General features: G+C 38.2%; 1 protein-coding gene across 1 annotated transcript in view; it reads left to right on the top strand.

The window, feature by feature from the left end:
- Positions 1-25,010, top strand: part of htr4 (5-hydroxytryptamine receptor 4) — a 174,152-nt gene that overhangs the window by 93,539 nt on the left and 55,603 nt on the right. The window contains exons 4-5 of the mRNA XM_042418957.1: positions 2,764-2,964; positions 20,441-20,594. Coding sequence (XP_042274891.1) covers positions 2,764-2,964; positions 20,441-20,594 — 355 coding nt within the window. The remainder of the gene's footprint in view (positions 1-2,763; positions 2,965-20,440; positions 20,595-25,010) is intronic.

Raw genomic sequence — 25,010 nt, 5'->3', positions numbered from 1 at the left:
TTTTTCCTATCTACTTCTGTTCCCCTTCGATTGCTAAGTGAACTTCAGCATCTTGCTAATATTCCCCTAAGACTTTCCCTTAAGCGGCTTCAAAGTTTCAAAGAATATGAAATGAACGTGCTTCCAAAACCTCGGGCGTTGATCTTCTGCTATAACAGCTTCCACTCTTCTGCTTTAAGGCTTTTCCACCAGATTTTGGAACCTGGCTGCAGGGATTTGCTCCCCGTTTAGCCTTTAGGAGATATTAATGAGGTGCTACACTGGGAAATCAATTTATTTATTCCTGTGCCTAGTTTCCCAAAAGCATTTTAAGGCTTAAGATGATCATAAAATACATCTTTTGAACCCTCTTAGAAATGATTGCAGATTAATTAGTGGCTCCTACCGACTCGTTAGAGGCTGAGAGCATCTTAAAAAGCACAGCGACTTGCAGGAGGAACCAAAAGCTACATGTTTTATTTAAATAGTTTTTTGTACATTTTTAAGTCTCTACTTTTTTCATGTACACTGATGTCAAATTTCAAGTGAAGTTTGTTGTACAATGAGTGATATTTAAACTAGAAAGTGAGACTAAACCAATACACACAAAAATTAATTCAACAATTAATTTGCCAGTTTGTGTCGTCATCATCCTCCTCTTCCTCTTCTTGCACGTTATATTCATCATCTCAACCACTGTCCTGATGGTATATTCTCAGGTTCTTTCTATTTATGGTGTGTATGTTTGTCTCAGCAAGTCTAATACAGGAATGATGACAGAATGACACATATGCTCGAGACTTATAGGAGTCACTGCTTCATTTCAGTTTTAATATGATCTTCATTTATTTTACAACATTTACACTTTCAATGTGTGTGTTTTCATTACACAGCACAGCTTACAGACAACTAAATATGCAAAGTTACTTAAAAATATATTCATCATCACCTTCAGCACCACAGACAGCCGATGTTAAGAAGCATGAGCATGCACTATGTCCACACTAATACATTTTCATTTCAAAATCTCTGTCCACACAAGCATTTTATCTTCAGAAATAATCTCTGTTCATACCACCTCCCCTGGAAACGCATATCACATGACCATTGACATAACCTGGGCATGCACCGCTGGACAGGAGACAATAATAGCTTAAATAATAGCTTTCCTCCTGCACATGTAGGCAGTAGTAGCATTACAAAATGCAGAATGCAAATGCACAACGGCTGCCAGCATATACAACAAGGTCAGCAACACCTGTAGTAAGTTATCCATGTTGAATTAACCACTGGTAGTCGAGGCTGATTTATTGTTACTTGTTTTCTTCTGGGAAATGGTCATGAGATAGAGGCATGACAAATCAGGGAGGGACACGTTGTGACTGATAAAACCCAATCAGGAAGCAAACGTGGGTGTCTGCATCATTGTTTTCAAAAGTCTCTGTTTCCATCTGTCCAGACTAAAACGCAATCCCAGAGTTTTCAAACTAAAACTGGGTCAGCAGCATTTTCAAAAGTCTCCGTTTTAGGGGTTTGAAAATGGCGGAGTATTGTGTGGATGCTAGGCGTAAACGTGGCAGAAGTTAAACATATTAGTGTGGATGTAGCCTAAGACCGATCATTATCGGGAAACGAGGTCCTGGCTTTGTGCACGGGGGCACTGTCATGTTGAAACAGAAAAAAGAACTTCCCTAAACTGTTTCCACAAATGTCTAAAATATGTTTGTATGCTGTAGCGTTGACATTTCAATTAAATGGAGCTAAAGGGCCTATCATGAAAACAGGCTCACAGTGCATCATGACTTTGTAAATAAATAATTTTCAGCCTAAAGGTCCTCTCACTACAGAGCTTTCGTCTTCAGCATTTGGAGCTGTCAGGTGTCAGCAGACCTCATCAGACTCAGCAAATTTGGAAATAGTTATTATAATATGAAAAGTCAGCTGTATTAAATGATTAAGTTAATATTCATAAGCTAATGCAAAAAATGTAATTTAAAGTTGTTGGTGTAGTAGTGAAATAGTAGTAAGTCATTGCTGGCCTGAGCTAATCATAGTGGTGTTAATTAATCATTATCATAATGTTTTCATGCAGTGGAACAAAAGAAAAATACACATTTGGCAATTATGTAACTATGATGTGAGAAATGTGCGAATAAACTTTTTGCTCATTATTTATTCAACAAATATGATTCAATTGCTTTTCAACAGTCAGTTTCCTGAATGACAAAAACATGTTAAAATCAATTGAACCTATTTTTATTTGAATGTAGTAAGTTTTAATTGAAAGTTACCCATTTGCCTTTTTCTTTTCATATCTGTATAACACAATTCACATTAAAAAATTGCTTGTATGATTACAGTGACCTCTCATTAGCTGTTTTGTTGTTTTTCTATAATCGCTTCTCATACATCTCTCAATCAACAGCCCTCCAAAAACAAACACTTAATTTTTTTTTGTTTGATTTTGCAAAAACAAGGCAGCTGTTATTAGCTGCTGTTGCTCCATAACCTGCCAATCTCTCACATGTGTGACTCAACGTTATTAATAAAACAACATTGCCAAAGTAATTTAACATTTCAAACCAAACTTAATATATTATAATCATATTTTGTGGTGTAGTTAGTTAATTAAATTGAATAAAATTGTTGGAATCAGTGGGGTTTAACACTCCATTAAAAGATCTTAAATGCATTTTGAATAACAACTATCGATTGATTGTTCACAAATACAAGTTGTAAATTACTTCTACAAGAGTGATTACTGATTCTCTCGTGCTCCATCAGGAAAATCAAGACCAACTACTTCATCGTGTCTTTGGCGTTTGCCGACTTGCTGGTGTCGGTGCTGGTGATGCCGTTCGGCGCCATTGAGCTGGTCACCCAGAACTGGATCTACGGTGACACCTTCTGCCTGGTCCGGACCTCACTGGACGTCCTGCTGACCACCGCGTCAATACTGCACCTGTGCTGCATCGCCCTGGACAGGTGAGAGGCTTGTAGTCATGGTTACATAGATTTATTTTCCGCTCACTTTACCTGAAGTAGATACTGGATGATATCGTCCCTCTGGTGTGAACTCACACCTTATCGACCTCTGCGTCTTTGTACTGCAGAGGTGAGAAAGGTGGATGTATGTGGGCAGCACATACCACTGTATGTGTGAGTGTACTGCATGTCCTGTGCAAGTCTATTTTATGATGTATTTCTTTTTATTTAATAAGAGCTACCAGCAATAACGCTCTGTCTTGCACAAAACTCACACCCCATGAACAAAGTCACTGAAAACCCAGCAGCTACCAACATGGTGTCAGCAGTACACCCCCTACTATATACATGCTTCATCAAACATTTCTCATATTCGCATATTTATGCATTAAAGATAAAAGGGAATGTTACTACCTCATTTAACCAAATCACTACATTCAGCATATGGAGTAAACAGAGTGGGTACCATCCTGAGAGAGGTCCATATAAAAAACAAGTAAATAAAGTAAGTAAAAGTAAGTGGAAGCTAATTAAAGTACAACATGTACAGTTCAAAAAATAACAGAAGATGCACACTTCATTGGGAGATCTCCAAACCCTAAAATGAAAGATGAAAACACACCCCATTCACTCCAATAAAAACATAATCTCATCATCTTATCTAAATAAAAATGTCGGCCTGGATCTTGCAGGAATTTACGATGCCTTATAATCTACTACAACAATGGCACACTGCTTGACATGAAATAGTGCTCCTCTGCAGGATTGCACTTCACTTGGACAAGTGTGAAGCCCTGACCTTACTAGGAATTCTTTGTTTATGTGACACAATGGTGTCATGCTTATAATGAGTCAGGGGGATGATATAGTGGTTGAATCAGATTTACTGAATAGATGTGTTGATGATTTATTCAAGGTTAAAGGTCAGAATTTACTGTGTATTAGTGCTGTTAGAGTCAGTTCATTCAAACCACTAAAACCATGCATGTATTTTCTCCACTTTCCCCTGGTGGTATCTAGTCGGCTTTATCTGGAAAGGTTTAGAGAAGGTAGACCATGCTGAAAACTGTCCACAGCTACCGACAAGACAAACTGCAAATCATTTTTAAGGAATAACACTTATTTAAGGCAGCTACAATTGATATTTTTCAATCAATCAACAATGTATCAAAAGACAATGTGTAATGTCAGAGGTGTCACTCGTAGTGATGAATCTACACAAAGTTATCAGTGACTCTGCAGCTCCTCTCAGCTTTACAGAGCTTTATGTCAAGTTTCAGCTCATTGTTTATCTGTCCGGCTGCAACTTTACTGTTTTGGTTCACTCTCAGCGCTCTCATAGTGTCATTTCCAGCCACAGCAGGCAGCTGTTTCCAAAGAAAAAGCTCTAAAAACCCACTGTACACTACCTGCTCAGCACCAAACGGCAAACAGAGGCAGTTAGCGACTAGCTGGTGAACACAGTGGAGCATTTAGCAGCTAAAGAGTCAAATATTTCCGTCAGGAGTTGGAGTGAGTGAAGAGTGAATATTGGACTTACATTTATCAGGTTGGGCAGACACACGACTCCGAATGAATGATAATGTTGCTCCATGACTGCTGGATGTGGAAATAAGCACCTGTTTACTTACAAGTTCAACATATAAACTTAAAAGGTCATGATATCTCCTCCATCTTTTTACCACCACATACTGTAAAGTTGGTCCAGAATTAAAATCTTCAATTGTCAATTGTAAGGGTGAGTAGGGGCAGAACGCAATTTGATTTTTATCGGATTTAAGTAAAAGCCTTCATTTTGATGGCTTTGATATTAGCTCCAGGTGGAGGACCTGCAGACTGATAACATGGATTGTGTGAGGACGTAGACTTGATAAATTCCTTTTATTGCCTCTGCAGCCAGTCTGATGGGATTTATTTCAACAGAGGAGGGAAAAAATGAACTCTGGCGTTTTCAGTATTTGACAAATTTCAGCACAGCAATAGATGTAAACATAACATACGATTCAAACCGCGAGAGAGGCCTGTAAAAGTTATTTATCCAGGCTCCCAAAAGTGCACAGTCATACACCATACATCAGCTTATTACAGTTTGGCCACTGAGAATGCTTGTTTTTGATTGGCTGCCTGGTGTCCATTAATTTCTTGTAACAGACAATATAACTGGACACCTGTGACGCAGGTGTTTGTTTTCTGTACCAAACAATGCAGGAGCTTGCAAAAGTCTGAGAAAAGAGGACTGTGGAGGAATTTTACTCTCCTCAGAATTTATGGATCCTGTCTGTCACTGTTTGTCATTATTTTTCTGCTGCCCACTGAATATTTGCTGGTATCTGTTGTGTTTTGGGGGGTGAGGGAGGCATCAGACCAGATAGGGTAAGCCTTATCATACAGACAGCTGGATTAAACTTCACCACACCTTGACAATTCCCAAAATTGAAACAGATATGGCCATAAATGTCACAGTTTTATCACTGGTTTCTTACTTTTCAAGCTGATTTGATGACTCCTCAAACATGCTGCAGTATTGTAAGCTCTAAAAAACAAATCAATCATGCTGAAGAACCTCCACTGGATGTAAAAGTTTGTTTTTTTTATACTTTCAAGGTAAAACAAGTATTAAACCCTTTGTGGATTTGTGTGTGAAGCATGTATGGTGATAATGCAAGTTGAATGCAGAGTATATGTCTAATGGCCATGATCATTTAGGTTAAGTAAGGTTCATCCATAATGTGTGTGCATGCATTTTTAATGTGAATACTTACTGGGGCCATGAACACAAGACAATTTTCCAAATCGGACGAGCCAAAGATGCAAAGCTCAGCAACAGTGAAGGAGGAAATGGTCTCTTCATTCAATTATCTGGCTGGAGGAGGTTTGTACTCTTCTATATACATACAGCTGCCTCCGCATCCTGGAACAGCATGGCATCCATTATCAATTCATTCAGACAATCACCCATCATTACCCCCCCCCCCCCCCCCCCCCCCCCCGAGTTCCCTCGTGTCCCCAGTGAATCACATCACATCTCCCATTGACTGTATCTTCATCCTCCACTTCCTTTAATTGCCTTCTTCTTTTGTTGTCATGTTATTTCTTTCAAGAACACGAATAGTCCCAAAGCCAAGTACTTTCACTTTCTTTCAAGCTTCTTGCTTGTATTGTTGCTGCTTGTGCTAGTAGTTTGTTCTTATTCTGTATCCTGTCTATAGTGTAATTTGCGCTCAGTTTCTTGCACACTTTTACTCTCCAATTTAATCTCTTTTATGCTAATTACATACTTTGTACCTTGTTTTGTTGTTTTTGCATTATTGTTTTATTAACTTTCCTCTTTTATTATTTCTTTTCCTTTATCTTATCTCATTACCGTAGCACATTTTTGCTCTTAAACGTCATTACTGTCACTTCATCACTTTGTTTAGAGAAGTGCATCATTACAGAGTGATACAGACATAAGTATTAGGTCTCAACATCTTCAAAAACATTTTGTCCTCTAACGATTAAAAATAAAGAGGAAAAATGAACAATTGATACCTTTGTGTAGGGGAGTTAAAGAGACCAACAGCATCTAGGTCAGTGATACAGTGTTTTACTTTCATATGTTGAGTAGTTTGAAATAACATATTGTCAGGCCAGAATCTCATCATGTTTGTGGTTACATTAAATGCAACAATAGACAGACTGACAGAAAAAAGTCTACTCTTATGTAAAACTGCAGGATGAGACCGTGAATTAATGAAACTGTCAGTCAGTTGCAGCCAAACGTAGCCGAGAGTCTGCAACCCCAAACAGTACAAAGCCCAGATTAACTGTTTCTCTCAGTGTGTGTACATGTGTGGGCTCTTCGGGATATTTTAAATGTCCGACACACACATCAAGCAAACGGCACATACTGTAGAACAACAGAAACAAAGGAAATAAAGATTACAACAAGTCTTGGCAGATTAAACTGTGGATATTTTTTGGTAATCGTCCTTCGTTGCGATGACTTGGAACCCAAACTTCCTCTCTGTTGAGGAGTTCATGTGCCAAAGTGAGATAAATGCTATCACAGTGATACACAAACAAAAAAAATGGATTCAGACTACAGAGTAAGAAAGATTTTGTCTTCATGCAAGACTTCATGAAGTATTTGAACTCTGTACGGTCATGCACTGTTTACCACTGAGGCGGGCAAGACTTTCTTGTCCTTAAAGGACCATACCATTTACAAAAAAGTATTACATAATACAGCTAAACATTCTGCAAACCATGCTGCTGTGTTTTAGATTTGTTTGTTTTTTTATATGTTTCTGGCCTCTTTAAACTTGAGGTACATAATTCACCACACTGAAAATAAAATCTGTGTTACTGTGTCTAACTTTAAGTTACATTATTGTTAAAAATGTAATGTTACGCAGACATCGTTTGACCCAATACATGACAGATAAGACAGACAGGGCACATCTATACAGCATTATCTTTGAATGATGTTCTTTTCAAGTGTCTTATTAGAATAAGACAATAGATAATGACACATTATCACATATAAATCTAAATATAGATTTTCACTCAGCCTTTCAACTTTGAGTAGTTTCTGCACGTCTTTAAGTTATCATACGTCTCCAACAAGCTCCACCAATCAGAGGGGTAGGGTAGTTTCTATTTAACCTTTATGGCAAAACCCAGAGTAAAAAATATCTACAAAACCCTGCATAGTAAAAAGTAAAGAGCATCAGTATTTCTATCACCTCAAAGCGTCTTATCGCTGGAATGTGATGGTTGGATGGTTGAGAGCACACTTAAAACTGAAGCTGTAAAGTAATGGGGACAAAAATGAGATTTTGAAAAGTGACAGGGACATGGCTCCCCAGTTCTTAATGGAGGTTATATGCTTGGATTGGTTTATGCAACTCCAGCAAGTTTCAGGAGTGTGCTAATTGATTTTCATACTGAACAGAAATTAATGGAATGGAAATTAACAGTATGTGCCTGTAGGAAATACGTATCCAAAAATCTACAACCGTACAGCATGCATTTGAAAATGGTCAGCAAAATTTAGACTATACAGTATAAACTTTGTAGATAAGGAGCTCAAACTTGGTGCTTTAACCTCAAGGCAGCACCATCAGCGTGGCTCAATTTAGGGCTCTCTTGAGGTCATGGGTGGGAGTAAGGTCTACCAATCCTTATGAAGGAGGAAGGATTTGTACTGTTGACAGGCAGTTCTTCCCCAAAGGCCCGAGTCAGGGCAAAACACACTAATGAGAGCCACTGCGCAGCTCCCCTGTGGCAACAGGGGTTAAGTGCCTTGGAGTGAGGGCACCTTGACCCTGATATCCCCAGCCAATTTAAGATTTGGACAACAAACATGCAATAGTTTTGCGTCAGAAGTTGTCTTTTAGCATTTCAAAAAGTCCCTGAAAGAGTACAGGCTGTTGCAATAGTACTTAGTAGTTTAGTTTATTTTAATCAAGAGGAAATTCTTATTGACTGGCAGCGCATGCCGTAAACATTATACTCATATTACGTTAGACTCCCATTCACAAAAAAAAATAATGTTGCAAAAGCCTTCGGCAGCAAACAGAAACATTACAATAGTAACTACAGAGGACAAACAACAAGGTCAGCAAAAGCAGGTGACTCATGGGCGCTGAGGAAGACAGAGAAGGAGAGGATGGAAGAAGATTGTCTGCTGAAGAGCAAATTGCAAAATGAGAAAGATGGAAAAGAGCAAAGAAAGAGAGAAAAATGATCAGAAAAAGTATAGCAGACTGAAAGAGGAATGAGAGAAAGGCACATGCAGTAGAGGGTCAAAGAGAGACATTAAGAGTTCGATGAAGAAAACCGAACAACTGACAAAAAATGTAAAGGTTACAACTCTGTTACCACGGCTCTTTTGTTGTACACACAAGTGCACTTAAGGTGTAAATGTTGTAGCTGTTTACTGTCCTTTACTGTGTTTATTGGATTTAATAGTTGGAGTAAAATCTTAAAAATATATCCTTTATGCCTCTTATGTTAGAGGCTGCTTGGATCCTTCCAGGGCTCCACTTCTGTTGCAGTCTACAAACTGACTTTTCCTGAATCACCAACATAAAAAGAATCTTTAAGAAATGCAGACTGGGCTCCATATGGTTCCTCAAAGTCCTTTCAGTTGTTTGTGCCAACAGAGTGTCTGCAGTTACTGGCAGCCTTGAGGTTAGAGAAGCAGGGATGCAAAGACTGTTGGTTTAATTACACAAAGTAGACGACAAGAAGTTGGACGGAAAGTGAGAAGAGGCACCCTCTCTCTCTCCTTTAACCTTCAAGTTTTAATGCTTGAATATTTAAGAGGGGAGGACAAAGATGATGAATGATGAATCTTCTCTCCCCTTTAATTAATCCCCTTGAGACGCCCATAAGCAAGGGAAAAAAAAAAACATCAGCTTACATCAATGAAATATCTTCATGGTTTTACTGATCAGCTTCCCTTGTAAAGCTATCAAAATGTTCTGATGCAGGATGTAGCTATAAAACAGCACAAAGTCCAGTCCACCTTTCCCGGTTGAAGTAAGGTGAAACTGTGAATGGAAATGAGAAATTAAGTTTTGGGCATGCTGTGAAACACCTGTCACTTGTCTGCTCACCTCTGTGGTGCAGGCAGAGCTGCAGTTCAAAGACTTGGCCCTCAGACAGCTTTTGGCATCATATGTTATGGCTGCTGATGGGTCCTGGTTCACTAGGACAAGGAAAAGAAACTGCCTTTGACCACAGGGTGTGATCCCCGCTGCTGCTTGTGCTCTGATGAGAAACTATAACGCTTGAATACAAAGTGAAAGCAGTAGCCTATATATGAATTATGTGCAAGAACAAGCACACACTGTCATGGATCTGTGCACAAATCCTTGTTTACAACAGTCTTGGTGACTTTTCTGGTCTTTCTATATCTGACTGTCCAGACGGGGGTCTCATGGAGAAACAAGCATTCTCTACGCTTCAGTGGATTTTGCAATTATAGACGCTATTTGCATTCAGTTGAGAGCGAAGACGCACTGCCTCACCAACTTTTCGACGTTGTGAATTTCATAATCCAAATAAAAAGATTATAAACTGACCCTCAGGGAGGGAAATTTATGATGTTACAACTGGAGAGACTGATGACATTCAGCAGTGAACTTTTCTAAATCTGGTCTTTGGATATGGTTTGCCTAGAAAGGGGACAAGGCCAGTAATAGTGCCAGTTAATCAGCGCAGTGGCTGACTGGTGTAGATTAATTCCTATTAACTGGACAGTATAAGATATGACACAGGTGTTTTTGTGCAGTTCTAAATTAATGCAGCAGTAATAAATTACAGACAGCAACAGTGAGGCTTAGCTAAAGAGTTTTCATCAGCAACAGCAAATACGTTTTGCTAGAATAGATGAATTACGTTTCGTCTCAACATCTTTTATTAATCTTTTTATGGTTATGTTCAGGCGCTGGCGGCACTCGGTTAAGGTTAGGGAAACATGGTCTTAGTTTAAGAAAAAAAAAAGTCTGCAATGACTTGAAGCACGAGACACAACATGTTTGTTAACATTTAAGTGAAACCATGATTTTTCACCAACCTTAACCAAAGTGCTTTTGTTGCCTGAACCACACACAGGACTCAGGATGTGAACCTCGGTTTCTGGTGGTAGAGTCCTGCATCTCGTACAACCCGCCCCCATCCACTCGGACCTCCTCCCTCTGAGTAGCGCTTAATTCATTCAAAATGTTGCCTGTGAACATAATCCCAGCAGCGATTACGTTTGCCAACACAACTTAATTTGGAACACAATTTAGTCGTATATAAACATAATTTTTGGTGAAACAAAACAACTTTTTTGTGTATTTATACCTATTTGTCGCAAAAATAGAACAACACCTGCCCGTTACCTAATGCACATTTCATAATGTTATTGTTATTTAAGAAAATTGCTAGTATGATCTCATAATTTAACCAAATGTCTCATTATCCCATTAATGTCAACTTACCTCCATAAAGGCCCTGAGATAACATCTGTTGTGATTTGGTGCGATGTAAATAAAATCGACTCACCTCTACTCAGAAAGAGACAGACAACACAGTCACAATGTGTTACATTTGTGCTTTTAAACACTAGGAAATCAATATCTTATTCATTTTGAGATAATATATTTACCACAATCAATCCACAACCTGACTGGCTGATTAGCCTCAACATATTTTTGCTCTTCATGTAAAAGCAAAGGGGAAGTGTAGGAAAGGCAGCCGATGTCAAGTGTTGTTTCCAGCGTCCTGAACAAAACAGGACACTGAGAAGAAAATAACAGACTAGGAAATGATACATTTCCCTTGTATATCATGAATCTCCGAAAGGAAGCATCTATCGACCACATAACTGGAAGAGAAAGACATAAACACAGGAGGAAGCAACGATGACTCTTTTGAATCTATAACAGAAAATAATCTATAAGGAAATAAAACACAAAAAACAAAAATTAAAGCAAACATTTCTAGCACATTTCTGCCTGAATTTAAATACTGTCATTTCAAATTTGGTCATTATATTTATTTTTTTATCACAGTCAAACTCTCTAATACTCAGAAACACATGGTGTAAACGTCAATGGATAAAAAAAGAAATATTGTATTGGGGCACACAAGGTTTGTCTTTGTGATGGTGGCCATATTTTTTTGTGTGTCGGAGGAGTAAAGTGAGTATTTTAATCATTTCGGATCAGTCAGCTGGTAAGCAAATTCAGCCTGAGATCAAAAACCTGCTTACTAACACATATTGCTTGATTTTTTTTTTTTAAATAATTTGTTGTTGTTTTTTCTTTATCAGTGCTTCTTGGGTGCTGAGGAAAAATAAATTGCATTACATTAATTTTGGCAAACTCTTTTTCTAAGCAGATTACAGTTTAATTTTGTTTTTTTTCTACAAACACAGAAAGAGCAATTTGGGGTTTAGTGTTGCTTAAGAACACTTTGACATGCAGACAGGAGGAACCACCAACTTTATGATTAAAAGTTGAGCCACTAAATTTTCCAAATCAGGTTTGTTATTGTTACTTGCACGAGCAACCCTGTCTCCTAGAAATGATGTTCACATTCTACTAAAAACAGTTTTGCTAGAATCATATAATTCTCTGAACATAATGAGAAAATGTTATTAATTAACAAGTTCAATATCCGCTAGTTGTAACCACAGCAATATTAAACTTTTTATGGTAATGTTTAGCCACTGAAAGCACCTTGTTAAGTTTAGGCAACTGTTTAAATGAAACAACAACCTTTGATTAAGTCCTGTATCTTGTGTGCCCGCCAACGTCCGCCCTCAGACTTCAGAGTGATATATTAATATATTAGTTTAGCGTTTCATTCACTGGAAAAAAAACGTTGCCTGTGAACATAATCCAGACAGCAATTATATTTGCCAACGCAACATAATTGGGAAAACAATTTAGTCGTATATAAACATAATTTGTAGAAGATTGGGTTGGCATGAGACAGATCATTTGAATTTGTACAATAGGATTTTTTTCACAGCAGACATTTAGTGACATGACAATATGACAGTATGAGCCAGCATGTACAAAACCAGCATCCTGAAACTCAAGCAGCTAAATGGAATTAAGCCACTATTCATTTTGTTATTTATAGTGCTTTTCCTACTCTTACATAACAAAATGTCCTCTTATTCAACGCTTATCTGATCGTCTTCTAGGTTTATTCAACAAGAGTGTACTGATTACATATTTGGGTCTTGTCCTTTCAGTGTGAAGCAGGTCTGAAGTCACTTGGTGCTGATGCAAAAAAAAAAAAAACCCAAAAAACCAAAACACTTAATTTAAAAGCAGAAAAATCAAGGCAGCTTGAAATGTCACTTGACGCTCGTAGTGCGCAGTGTTCAAAAGCAAAAAAAAAAAGAAACATCTGTTGCCTCCGGTGTATTTCTGCTTTAAGAACTTGGCTGACAGACAGCACAGGCTTGTGTATGAGACAGAGAAAGTGAAAGAAAAGAGAGGGATTCTGAGAGAAAAGAAAGGGGGAAATGGAGAAGAGAACAGAGAAGAAGAAAAACATAGAAAACGAGTGAACAGCTGCAGGATAAATCTTCTCATTCATTCACTGTAAGCTGGAGATGCTGAAAAGCACTGCGAGGAAGTGAATTGGGACTAAAAATACCAGAACTGCCACAAGGAGGATGCTCCATCACAAAGACATTCAGTGAAGAGAGTAACAGAGGTAGAAAAACAGACTGTCCCTTGGACTTAAAGACACAGGAAGACCAAGACAGTGAGATAATGTGACTAAAACACACAGGAAAATAGGTAGATAAAGAATAAAGAGACATATATAAAGGGAGTTTGAACTGATATGGTTGCATGGACCCATATTTGGAATCACTCCACACGATTACAAATATTGTGATTGATGATTATATCGTGCGTGTCGTCAAACCAAATCATTTTTGACAGTATTTAGAATGCTTTTTTTTTCTTTTCTTTTTACACATTTGTCTCCAATAAATACAAAATATACAACACATTATAACAATCCTTTTCAGTTTTTAAAAATCTTAAAGCTGGAAGGCGGGACTTTTGTCTCCCCCTTCTGGCAGTGAGAGTAAAGGGGGAAACTTGACTGTGATTTCCTGACACAAGCATGCAGCACGCTCTCATGTGCACCTGAATGACAGACACTCAGAGAGGGCTGGTAAAGACTGATACGTTTTGATGTTTTAGTCCACCGGCCTAATAACGCATTTTTTGTCCCAGTATGTGCGATGGCCAGTACACCACTGGCTGTAACCTACTATTGCAACTGTAAAATGGTGAATAAGTTGTTTTGAGCGTCACACAACCCCCATGAAATGACTCGTTTCAGTCCAACCAATTCAGTCCATTCACTCCTATAACATTTGGAAAGTCTAGAAGAGCGGCACAAGAGATCTGCAAAAGACTGGGAATCACTGCTTTATTCAGTGCTTATGTGGTGGTGGTGGTGATGGTTTCCTAAGTAAAGCTTTCTTTAACCAAATGGTAACACTTTAATATACCACAAATGTATTGATAAACATAAAACATGTGGCCGGTTAGTATTATTCCAGCATTACAGTCCTGGTTGGTCTCTGGACAGAAAATGAAGCTGGATAAGTGTAGTCTGCTGTGTGCACTCCGCATAATGGTAACTTTGCGACAGGATACATACAGAGAGAGCAGTAATTGGGGGGTTAGTCTGGGAAAAACTGCCAATTTTTGTCCAAGGACCCCCTGACGGATGAATCCAACCATACTGTTGATTATTTAATGTCATTTTATTCTGAATGTATAACCTGTTGTGTACTTGTTTCTGTGCAAGTTTGCAGGATAAATACTGCTGTGGTAACACTGTGTCTGATGAGCAATCATGTTGATAGAATAACTGAATTGGAAAAAAGAAACAACTATAGAATGAAGTCTGCTGTACATCGATAAATAGAGACGACAGAGAAAAGGGAGAGTGAATAGGGAATAACATTAAATCACAGCTGTTATGAAAAGGTTGCCGTGATGCAGAGTCATTCACTCAAGAGGCAAACGCATCACAGAAAGCTCTAGAAAAAGAAATAGCGCAAGGGCAGGCTGAGTGTTCGCAAAGCAACAAGAGGCTGAGGACATAACAGTTATTTAATGCAAGGAAAAGATTGCATTTCCACTTAAAGGAGAAACTGAGCCGTGACCTTGTTATAATAGCGATGCCTCTTAGAAAACCTTTACAGAAGCTCTTACATTATGAAAGGTATTGTATAAGTCTGGCTCCTTGCCTTTGTACTGCTTCTAACCTGCATTCATTTTGTTCTGTATTATAGAAAACACTTTTATGCTGCATGACACAGAGGCAGTAAATTGTCCTCTAGTGTCATTTGAAACCAAACATGTCTCAACCTGCCAATGTGGATTAAATTGCTGTGGAAGAAATGGAGCAGATGCCGATGACTGACAAGATAGAGCGATGCTGTTTAGTAATAAAGTGTTTGACACGGGTCACCAAAGATCATGTTTTGATCCAAAACCTTGAGGCAAGTGTACGGTGGCCCTGAGGTGCAAAACACAACAAATTAGACAACATAACATTTTAGAAAACACATTAACGAATTACAAAACAACAAAAACAGCAACATGACATTTCAAAAAACAGAAAATAGGAAAAAAAACACAACTTTTGACTAAATTTCAGAAAATGCATTTCACAAAACAGCAACAACAAAACAGAAACCACTGAAAAAACATTCTGAAATGTTGTGTTTTCCAATTTTTAATGTGTTTTCTGAAATACGGTTGTGTGTTACACTTCAGGGCCACCGTACAAAGGCCAGAGTGGTGTTTCAGTTTTGTATTTCCAGGTAATGAATTGCATTTAGTTGCATCCAGAGAAGTGCTGCAAACTACTAGTGATGGTTAGTTCACACTATAACACAGGAAAAACTACTTGAAATGTTATTTTAAGCCACTTATTTGTGGACATAACTGAGATTTTTTTTGTTTACCTTTATTTCTTTAGATGTCTTTTATTCAGCTCAGAAATGTCCTTCTCCTGCCTTACCTTTACCCCACAGTCCCAACCGCTTTTACTATTCAGGGACATTTTTGACATTATTTATGGTTTTATGAATCTAAAGTAGCTGTCAGAGAAATGTAGTGGGGTTTAAAGGGCAACGTTTGCCTCTGTCGCCTAGTAGAAGAGTGAAATTACAATTGCAAATGTCTGCAAAATGGAAATACCTGAAGTGTTCGTGCATGAAATTGTCAAAATAATCCAAAATAAAAAATTTTCTAACTTTCTCATAGTCTTTATCAGCCCATTGAAGTGATTTCAGTTGTCACGAAATACATGAAATCTGCATTATGATATGTTATAGATGGACATTATCATCCCACAAAGCAATACACAATGTAAACAAAGGAAATTAAAAGGAATACATTTTTTCCTCTTTTTATAAAGTTTAATTAACTTTCCAGATTTGTGTGATTAATTGCCACATGTCTTATCATTTCCTGTAAGTACAAAAATAGTGAATTGCATTAATTTCTTGTGCTTAAACTGCTCTCATATGTTTGCAGTATGGAGGATTTAAACTGCCAACCCTCTGGTAACAAACTTCCTCTCATGTTTGAGGACAAAATCAGTTGTCCTACAATGAATGTGGAAGACAACAACATACTTTGGGTTTGGCTGCCCTCAGAAAAACCAGTTCCCATATAAATAATGTCTGAATAAAATTGTCAGAAATAAACAGAGAGAAATGTTTAGGAGATCAAAAGGAAACAGGGACCATTTAAAGTGCTCCTGGTCAGGACACGCCGCCATTCAACCGTGCTACGTCTGCTTCTAATCTCTACCAGGTTAATGTGTGTGTGTGCGCTGGTTCTTTGTGTGTTTTTCTGTCTCTAGCAGCATGTGTACATACTGCACATTTGTGCACGTGTGTTTTTGTGTGTATGGACACAATGTAAGAGTTCATACTTATGGGAATTCAAATAGAAAAAGGGTCTCTTGACCTTTTTGAATGCCACAGTACATGCAGACCACACACAGTATACACAGCCACTCTAAATTACCGATGGCTATGAAATGCCATGCACTGCAAGTAGATACTGAGATAGGATCATAGCAGAGGAGGCAGCAATAAATCCATGGTGACTGATGATGGGATTAGCTTTAATACTGCTGCAGCAGAGACCATGTTCAGTCAACCTTGTGAGGATAAACAAAAATTATACAAAAAAATTTAGCTGCCATGGGGAAAAAATGAGTTTTGGAGTAGATTGATTAAGTCTTTGGATGAGTATTTTTTAAAGCTGCAATTATTATCTTTTTGGAGGCACACAAACTCCTAAATAAGCTAACAGACACACAGTCATGACATATTACCACCTCATAAAGGTGTCATGGCTAACATGTTAGCAAACAGTTGCCCACTTACACATCCAGCAGACACAGAACCACATTATCTGTCCATCTGATGAATGCAAGTCCATTATTTACTCTCCTTTTAGCTCTGGTGTGGTCTCCACCAACTATCTGGACTCTCTTAGTTCAGTACATTGGGTTTATCAGGGCTTGTTTGCTAAAACAGCTGCAATTGGAAATGAGATTGATGAGGGCACTGAGACTGAAGGGGACTGAAGACTGAGAGGATAATTTTCAGTTGAATTGACCTTTTTGCATGTTACAGTAGTTATTTGATTTATTGTTAATGTAAAAATTATTAGTGGCGCTTTAAAGCACCTGTAGTCCATCCAACTATGTTGCCTGATTGACAGCTCCTTCACTTTCCTTTTATTTTTATTAAATTTTGTTAGGGTGGGGTAATTTACACCATTATCATTATTATCTCATAGAGTTTGCTAACATTACCAAAGCTCCACTCAACCTCAACCTTACTAAAGGCCTTATTAGCCAAATTAATTGAGAGCACTTGTGTGGGTGTGCAAGGCCAATAAGTATTTTCAAAGAGCAAAAGTAAATATGATAAGAATTACCTCTGAAATTTTTTCAAATTTTTCATGTTACTATTTGTACACAATGGCAATACAAAGCAGCAAAAGTAATAAACATATTTTTATATAATACAATACATTCACACACATATATACTGTAGCGCTGCACCTGCATACACACTATAAACGCACTGAAACTTGACATAGAAGCGAACATAAGGTGGCACACCTGTTACAGACAAAGGCACACACAAGCAAATGCACACGTACACACAGTCACACCATGTAATGGTGGGTAATGGAGGTCTGAGCGGCTCGGTTGGTTTACTTCATCTGTTTCCCATCACACTGGAACAGGTCTGAGCTCTGTTCAGTGTCTAAACACACACACACACACACACACACACACACACACACACACACACACAGTCATAGAACAAGCCAGGTACAATTGCAGATGTAGGAGATTTGTCAAAGTATTTGTCTTTTATAAAGGTATTACACTCTCCCTCTTCTTCCTTCTTCTCTAAGTCTTTCCATTTTCTTCTTCATTTGTCTGTTTCCTTTAACAGTTAATCTCCTCCTCTCCTCCTCTCCACACTCACTGAGATTGGTATCTCAGGATCTGCCCTCCCCTGTTTCATGTCCGACCTCTTAGGGAGATCTTTTAGAGTATCTTGGAGGGGGGAGAAGTGTCCAAACCAGACAGCTTATCCACAAGGGTTCCTCAAGTGTCAGTGTTCAGCCCCCTTCTCTTCTTAGTATACACCACCTGGTGCAATCATCTGCTCCTATGGTTTCTCATACCATTGCTATGCTGACAATACCCAGCTCTTCCTATCATTCCCGCCGGAAGACCACACAGTCTTGCCGCGGATTTTGTCATGCCTTGCCGATATCTTGGCGTGGATGAAAGAACGCCATCTTCAAATTATCCTCTCAAAGACCAAGTTCTTTGCCATCAAGTATCCAGCTTGAATCAACCCAAGTCATGCCCACAAAGTGTCCCTGAAACTTGGATATCATGATAGACCAACTAACGTTTAAGGTTCACGTTGCCTCAAATTGCTCGGTCATGTCAATTTGCCTTGTACAACATCAAGATTAGACCCTACCTGTCTGAGCATGCAACACAACTCCTGGTACAGGTTCTTGTAATATCACGCATTGACTACTGCAACTCCTTACTGGCAGGCCTCCCTGCATGTACGTTCAAACCTCTGCAGATAATCCAGAACATGGTGGTGTATCTGGTCTTCAACCAGCCCAAAACAGCACATGTCACACCACTGTTCATTTCCCTCCACTGGCTCCCAGTTGCTGCCCACATCAAATTCAAAACCCTGACACTCACTTACAAAACAGCAAATAAAACAGCTCCCGTCTACCTGATCTCCCTCACTCAGGTCTACGCTCCCTCCCGCTCACTATGCTCTGCCAATCAAAGGTGCCTGGTACCACCACCACAACATGGCCCTAAGTCGCTAGCTAGACTCTTCTCTTCTGTAGTTCCCTGGTGGTGGAAAGAGTTACCAAACTCTTTTCGATCTGCAGAGTCCCTCTCAATCTTTAAGAAGAGATTAAATGTTGGCACCTACGTCCTATCGGACTCAAACTTAGCTTTATGGCACTTCGCGTTGTTCTCTCCTGACTTGATCCTTGCTTTTGTTGCATCAACTTTCAGATGTACGTCGCTTTGGATAAAAGCATCTACCAAATGAAATTGTAAATTGTAAAAATAAGACAGAGATACAGAGGGAAAAAAAATAAAAATAATGCTCATGTGTTTCAACTTGTTTCAAGATAATCATGTGTGTAAAATTGTGTTTTCTGGCATTAAAGGGAGATATAAAGAAGGCAGGGAGAGTGTAAAAAGAAGAGAAGGGTGAAAAAGTGGACAGTGAGATCTGGTCAGAGTAAAAAAAAAAAAGGAAATGATTGTTGGCTTGAAATGTTCTTGAAGGGAGTACTTACCCAAAAACCTGCAGTATGTTTTGAATATCAAATACACAAACAGCTTTGTAAAACAATTATTTTCTTGAATTTGAACTGCTGCTTCTTTGATCTCGGTACCATGTACCTATCTGGTAAATAATAACTTTCAAAGAAAGGATTACCACCAGATGCATCAGATAAAATAATGTGTCAGCTGCGAGTGTCTGTAACAGTCTCCAGGTTTGGGATTTCATAACTGTCTTAGTGCCAAGTGACGATGGGACATTCCTGTCTCCAGCAGCCATGACGCAGCCAAGGCCAGCCAACAATTACTATCAGTCCTAAAAAGAGGAAATGAGGCTGTCACCACAGATGGTCCGTGATGATGTCAGCACAGTTATTGAGCTCGTGTGGTTCTTGACTAGAGAAAAGGAAGAGCCTTTGATTGAATGATGGGTATGAGTATTTATAGTAAAAGGTGGAAATGAAGGAAGGGAGTGGTTGGGGATGACGGGTAGAGGAAGAGGAGAAAATGGAGAAAGAAGAAAAGGAGAAATTAAGATAATTAAGACAAAGAGTGACAGATGATGGCAGAGAGAGTGAGAGCTAGTAGAAAGGATAAAGAGATGAAGGAATAAACACTTAAATACAAAAAACTGGCAAAAAGATAGCTTCATCTTCAAGCTTATTTTATCTACAAATTTTCTTTTATGTGTAACCTTCCCTTTGTGTCTAACTTTTCTTTTATCAACAAGTTATCTTTAACAGTTTCTTTTATCTATAAGTTTTATTTCTACTCGACAGCTTTGTGTCTATTGATTATTTAACTGATTAATTCAAACATTTTCTTCTTTTTGTCTACAGGTAGCATGTTATCTGTTAATGCTCTACAGTACCTGACCAACAGCCAATTTGAGCTTTACATTATAATTTCTAAATGTTTTAATAAATATATTTTAACAGGAACAGATGGGAGTGTTAATGCTTTGAGGGGTTGAGAGTGTGCTGCCAGTGTCTGGTGTTTAGTTGAATTAATTAAATGATTGATTGGGTTTTATCATAATTATCCCATTTTTATCATCTCTCTGCAGGTACTATGCGATCTGCTGCCAGCCTCTGGTCTACCAGAACAAAATGACGCCCATGCGAGTGGCTCTGATGATCGGCGGCTGCTGGGTCATTCCCACCTTCATCTCTTTTCTTCCCATCATGCAGGGTTGGAACAGCATTGGCATCGACGAATGGGTGAGTACTGTGGAGTGTGTATATAAGTGTGCGTGCCAAGGTTTCAATGTGATGCTTGAAATGGTTTTATATGGAGATGGAGCCAAAAATATTTTACATCTACACAGGAGGTGGAAGTTTATGACGGTAATACGCTGCTGGTATCTGGAAATGGAGTTGCACTGGAGGAGAGAAAGAGCACAATAATGAGAAAAAGTCATGAGAAAGTAGAACAAGACATGTTTTACAGATACAGAAAAAAAGAAAATCAGTGTCTACATGCACCGGGAAACAAATTACAATCTTGAGAAGCATTGTTTACAAGAAGGAGGAGATGCTTTATGCGTTTCCATGGAAACTGCATCAACATATCAGACACAGAGGCAGAAGGACAAGGCCACTGACACCACAGACAAGGAGTCAAGTGTTTCTTTATTTCACTCTGAAAATGTGAAGTATTTAGCTGACGAGTCACTATGCAGTTTATGCAGTGAAGTATGTTTAATGTGAAACAAAATGCATGTTAAATAACAGAAAGGAGGTCAAGAGGAAACCAGAGACACCATGGCAACGAAATGAAACAGGATACAGCAAGGAAAAGTATGATATTCAGAAATGCAGAGATTATTAACAAACAAGATGATTAAAGGTGAAAATAACTAAAATACTGATCTTGAAGATTCATTCTTGCATTTGGAAATAGATATTTGGTAAAAAAAACAAAAAAAACAAAAAGAAACAGCACAAGGTCCACTACATGTTGTTTCCGAAAATTCCTGCCACATCTTGTGTCTCAGTAGCGTAATAGTATTTTTCCTTAATTCAGCTTTTGTTTGGAATACTGAATGTTTTTCTTCTGGACTCTAAAATCCTTCAAATGAAACAATGTGAGAGAAAAACCACCCCGTAGTCAAACTGCCTGCAACTCCCAACCCTGACCGCTAGAAATTATATTTACATATGACCAAACTGCAACAGCAAAAACGTTTTGTTAGAAACACAATGCGGGCTGAATTACATTCTCTTAACATAATGAAAACGTTTTGCTTATACTCATACTGAACGTATGAGTTAAATATTCACAGACAACGTACCTAGTTCTTTTTTCCCACCAAAATATCCGATCTTGCAGTGAAATATATCCGCGGGTACAAACTAATTATTAATAACTAATCAAAAATTAAACTTTTGATGGTTATGCTTAGGCACTGGCAGCACTTGGTTAAGGTTAGGGAGAGATTGTGGTCTTGATCTTTATCTTTTACAAACCTTAACTTAAGAGCTTTTGTTGCCATCCACCCTGAAACCTCCCTCCAATGCGATACATAGATGTAATTAATTAAGGTAATAATTTAGTAGTACAGTATACAAACTTAATTTCTAGGAGACAGGGTTGCCTGTCCACAGTGAGACCATAACTTCTGTTGAGGGGCTGCAATTAGATATTGATTTGTTTTAAAAAGGTTTGAAAGTAAACAGCTGCTAATTCCAACAGATCATGTTGAATGTATAGAACGTGTATAATGAGTATAATACATTGCACTAGATCAAAGGATTATTCAATATATACAAAAGAACAGAATAAAAAGATAGAGGTCTAAAGGTCCTAATTACCGTTCCCGAGTGCTCAAAACACCCTGCAGCAATCTCTGTGACCTTTAACCTCTGATATCCAGCTGTATTGTAATCACTCAGGTGTCACATTTGGTTCTAGTCTGCATCTTTCTCTTCTTGTTAAATAATGTGTGCAATCGTGTTTATTGCTGAAATATTTCTAAGTTCAGACATATTTTACGGTTTGAAAGTGCTGAGAAGTGAATACATACCTCTTGTGCTCATGACTAGAATATTGAAATTCATTAAACTCCTGCCTCAGCTGAGGAGTTGCAGCTCATTTGCAGATAGTTCAAACACAGAGAGCATATTACTCTATAGTCTGCCAGTGAATTTTAGACATTCGGTATAGAACTCTGGTTATTAGCCTGAGTGAATTTCTGAATTTTTGTGCCCATACAGAACAGTAACTTAAAGTCTCTTATGTCAGCTCACCAGTGTCTACTGGCTGTGCATTTGCTGTCTTTGCCCCAAGACTTTAGAATAGTTTATCTCCCTCTATAAGATCGTCCAATTCAATTGACATTTTTAAAAACTTCATGACACTTTCTTATAATCCCTCGCTTTAGGCTTGACATATGTTTTTTCTCTTTTGTTGATGTTACTTACTTACTACACTCTGTAACTTTTGTGTTGAAAGGAGCTACTAAAAATACCATATGGGCTTAAATATAAGATGACCCCCCATTTTCCAACACCTGGAATATACTTATACTAATATACTTACTTGAAATATACACTCCTGTTCTGGAAGCATTCAAAATTATTTTCTCTGACAGTTAGCATTTTTTCAGACTTTGTTTGAACTCTTCATCATCTGTGACAGACAATTCAGACCCCGGTCCTTTTCTGCATTAAAAATGTCGGAAGGTGCTTTGGACTCATGAATTTATTTCCTCTGCGGCAGCAACAAGCTCACTATAAACTGACTTGGAGACACCCGTTAGCCTAGCAACATTAAGGCTACAAACAACCCATAATGCAACACTGTCCGTAGGAGTTGTTTTTACACCAGTAGACTCTCCATTCAAAGAGAATATAATAAACTATCTTATATTCAGCTCAATACTGGAAATGTTTACTTACTACCTAGATAAAGATGGAATAACTTATATAAACTGGCCAAAACACATGAATGTTTGCAGTAAATGATAAAAGTTTGAACACAGTTTGGACTCATTCAAGTGAATGGGAAAGTGTGTCCAAACTTTTGACTGGTACTGTATGTTTTTTTCAACCTTTCAAATTAACTTTAAAGAACATAGTTTGTGAATGAAAGTTAGGAAATCTGTTACTAAAGAAAGACAACATGCTGACCTGAATAAAAAGAACAAAGCAGAGTAAAACAGAGAGAGGGGAAGAGAGACGGGTGTGCAGACAGACAGATGACAGCGGGAGTGTGTGAGGAGAGAGAGAGAGAGGACTCAACACCATTAACCTTGCTCGCCCCTGCTCGCCAGATGAAGTTAGTGTCACCAGGAGGACTGGCTGGCTCATTTTGGCAGTGATGGCTGCCATCGGGCGCACCGTCTTTACCTCCCTTGCTCTTCTTCTGTAACACACAGACAGAAGTTTACAGCACAACAGCAGTCTAAAGTTAAAGTCAAGTTAAAGTAAAGTCTCTGTGGGTCTAATTAGAGCTGTTGAATATTCTGAGTAGCCAGTCAGGTCTGGCACAAACTGTAGCTGCACGCCCAAACTCAACAAAACAACCAGATCTACATCGCCTGTGGACACTCAGGTACAACTCACTGTCTGTATTTACTGGTTCCTGGTTTTATGGCTTCAATTGGCCAGTAAGCAAAGGCTGTGGTTTCAACCAAATCACATCTCTCTGTGTTTTCCACTTGAACTTTCCAATTTGTTTAGGTTTGAGAGCTATGACGATACAAGAGATGATAGGAATTTGCCAACTGTCAGAGAACTGCCAAGTCCAGACTGAAATAACCACTACTGAATGGATCGCTGTTTAATTTGATCATTTGATTATTTTTGAAACATGAGGATTTCTCCAATACTTTGGTTTATGACGAAATCCCTGCAAATTGATGCCATTGCCACCTCTCTCTTTACTTTTTGTTTAGGTTTAATAAGTAAATGATATGATGAACATGGTAAATGTTACACCTGGTTAACATCAGCACGTTAGCATTATGATGGTAGCCTTTAGCTCAAAGCACCTCTGTGCCAAAGTACAATTTAGAGCCGCTGTGTTCACTAGCAAGTTGCCAACTTTGTCTGTCTGCCATTTGTTGCTTGACAGGTAGGACATAATGGTTTGTTCGCTGGAAACAACCGCCTGCTGCTGCTGGAAACGAGGTTGATAACAGCAGAGTCACGATTTGGAAAACCAAAATATTTCAGAATTTAAGTGGTGCGGCTTCAAAGAAATTGTCAAAATACCAAATATACATTCTCATTATAAGTGAAGTAATGAAATTTAAAGCTATATACCCATAAATAAAACAAAAAAATAACATTTTTGTTATTTTTACAGTTATAATATTTCCTAGCATGCTCAGTTAAATCAAATATTTAAATGTGAGGATTTACCACATGGACTAAGTGTGACACATCCATATAAATATTTGACAAATGATGCTAAAAATTTCTAACGGTACCTGCATGTATAGTGTGATTATTATTGAGATTATTGATCATTGAGAAAGAGCGATTAACTATACCAGCATGAAGCATATATATATATATATATATATATATATATATATATATATATATATGTACATATACTGTCCTATTTTTACATATTCTTGGTTATTTTTCATATCATTATGTGCTTTCAAGCAGATACACAGAAACCCT

The sequence above is a fragment of the Thunnus maccoyii genome, chromosome 8 (genome assembly GCF_910596095.1).
Source record: "Thunnus maccoyii chromosome 8, fThuMac1.1, whole genome shotgun sequence".
In the NCBI taxonomy this organism is placed as follows: domain Eukaryota; kingdom Metazoa; phylum Chordata; class Actinopteri; order Scombriformes; family Scombridae; genus Thunnus; species Thunnus maccoyii.
Note: the sequence above shows the minus strand (reverse complement) of the source record. Positions and strands in the feature narration are given on the sequence as shown.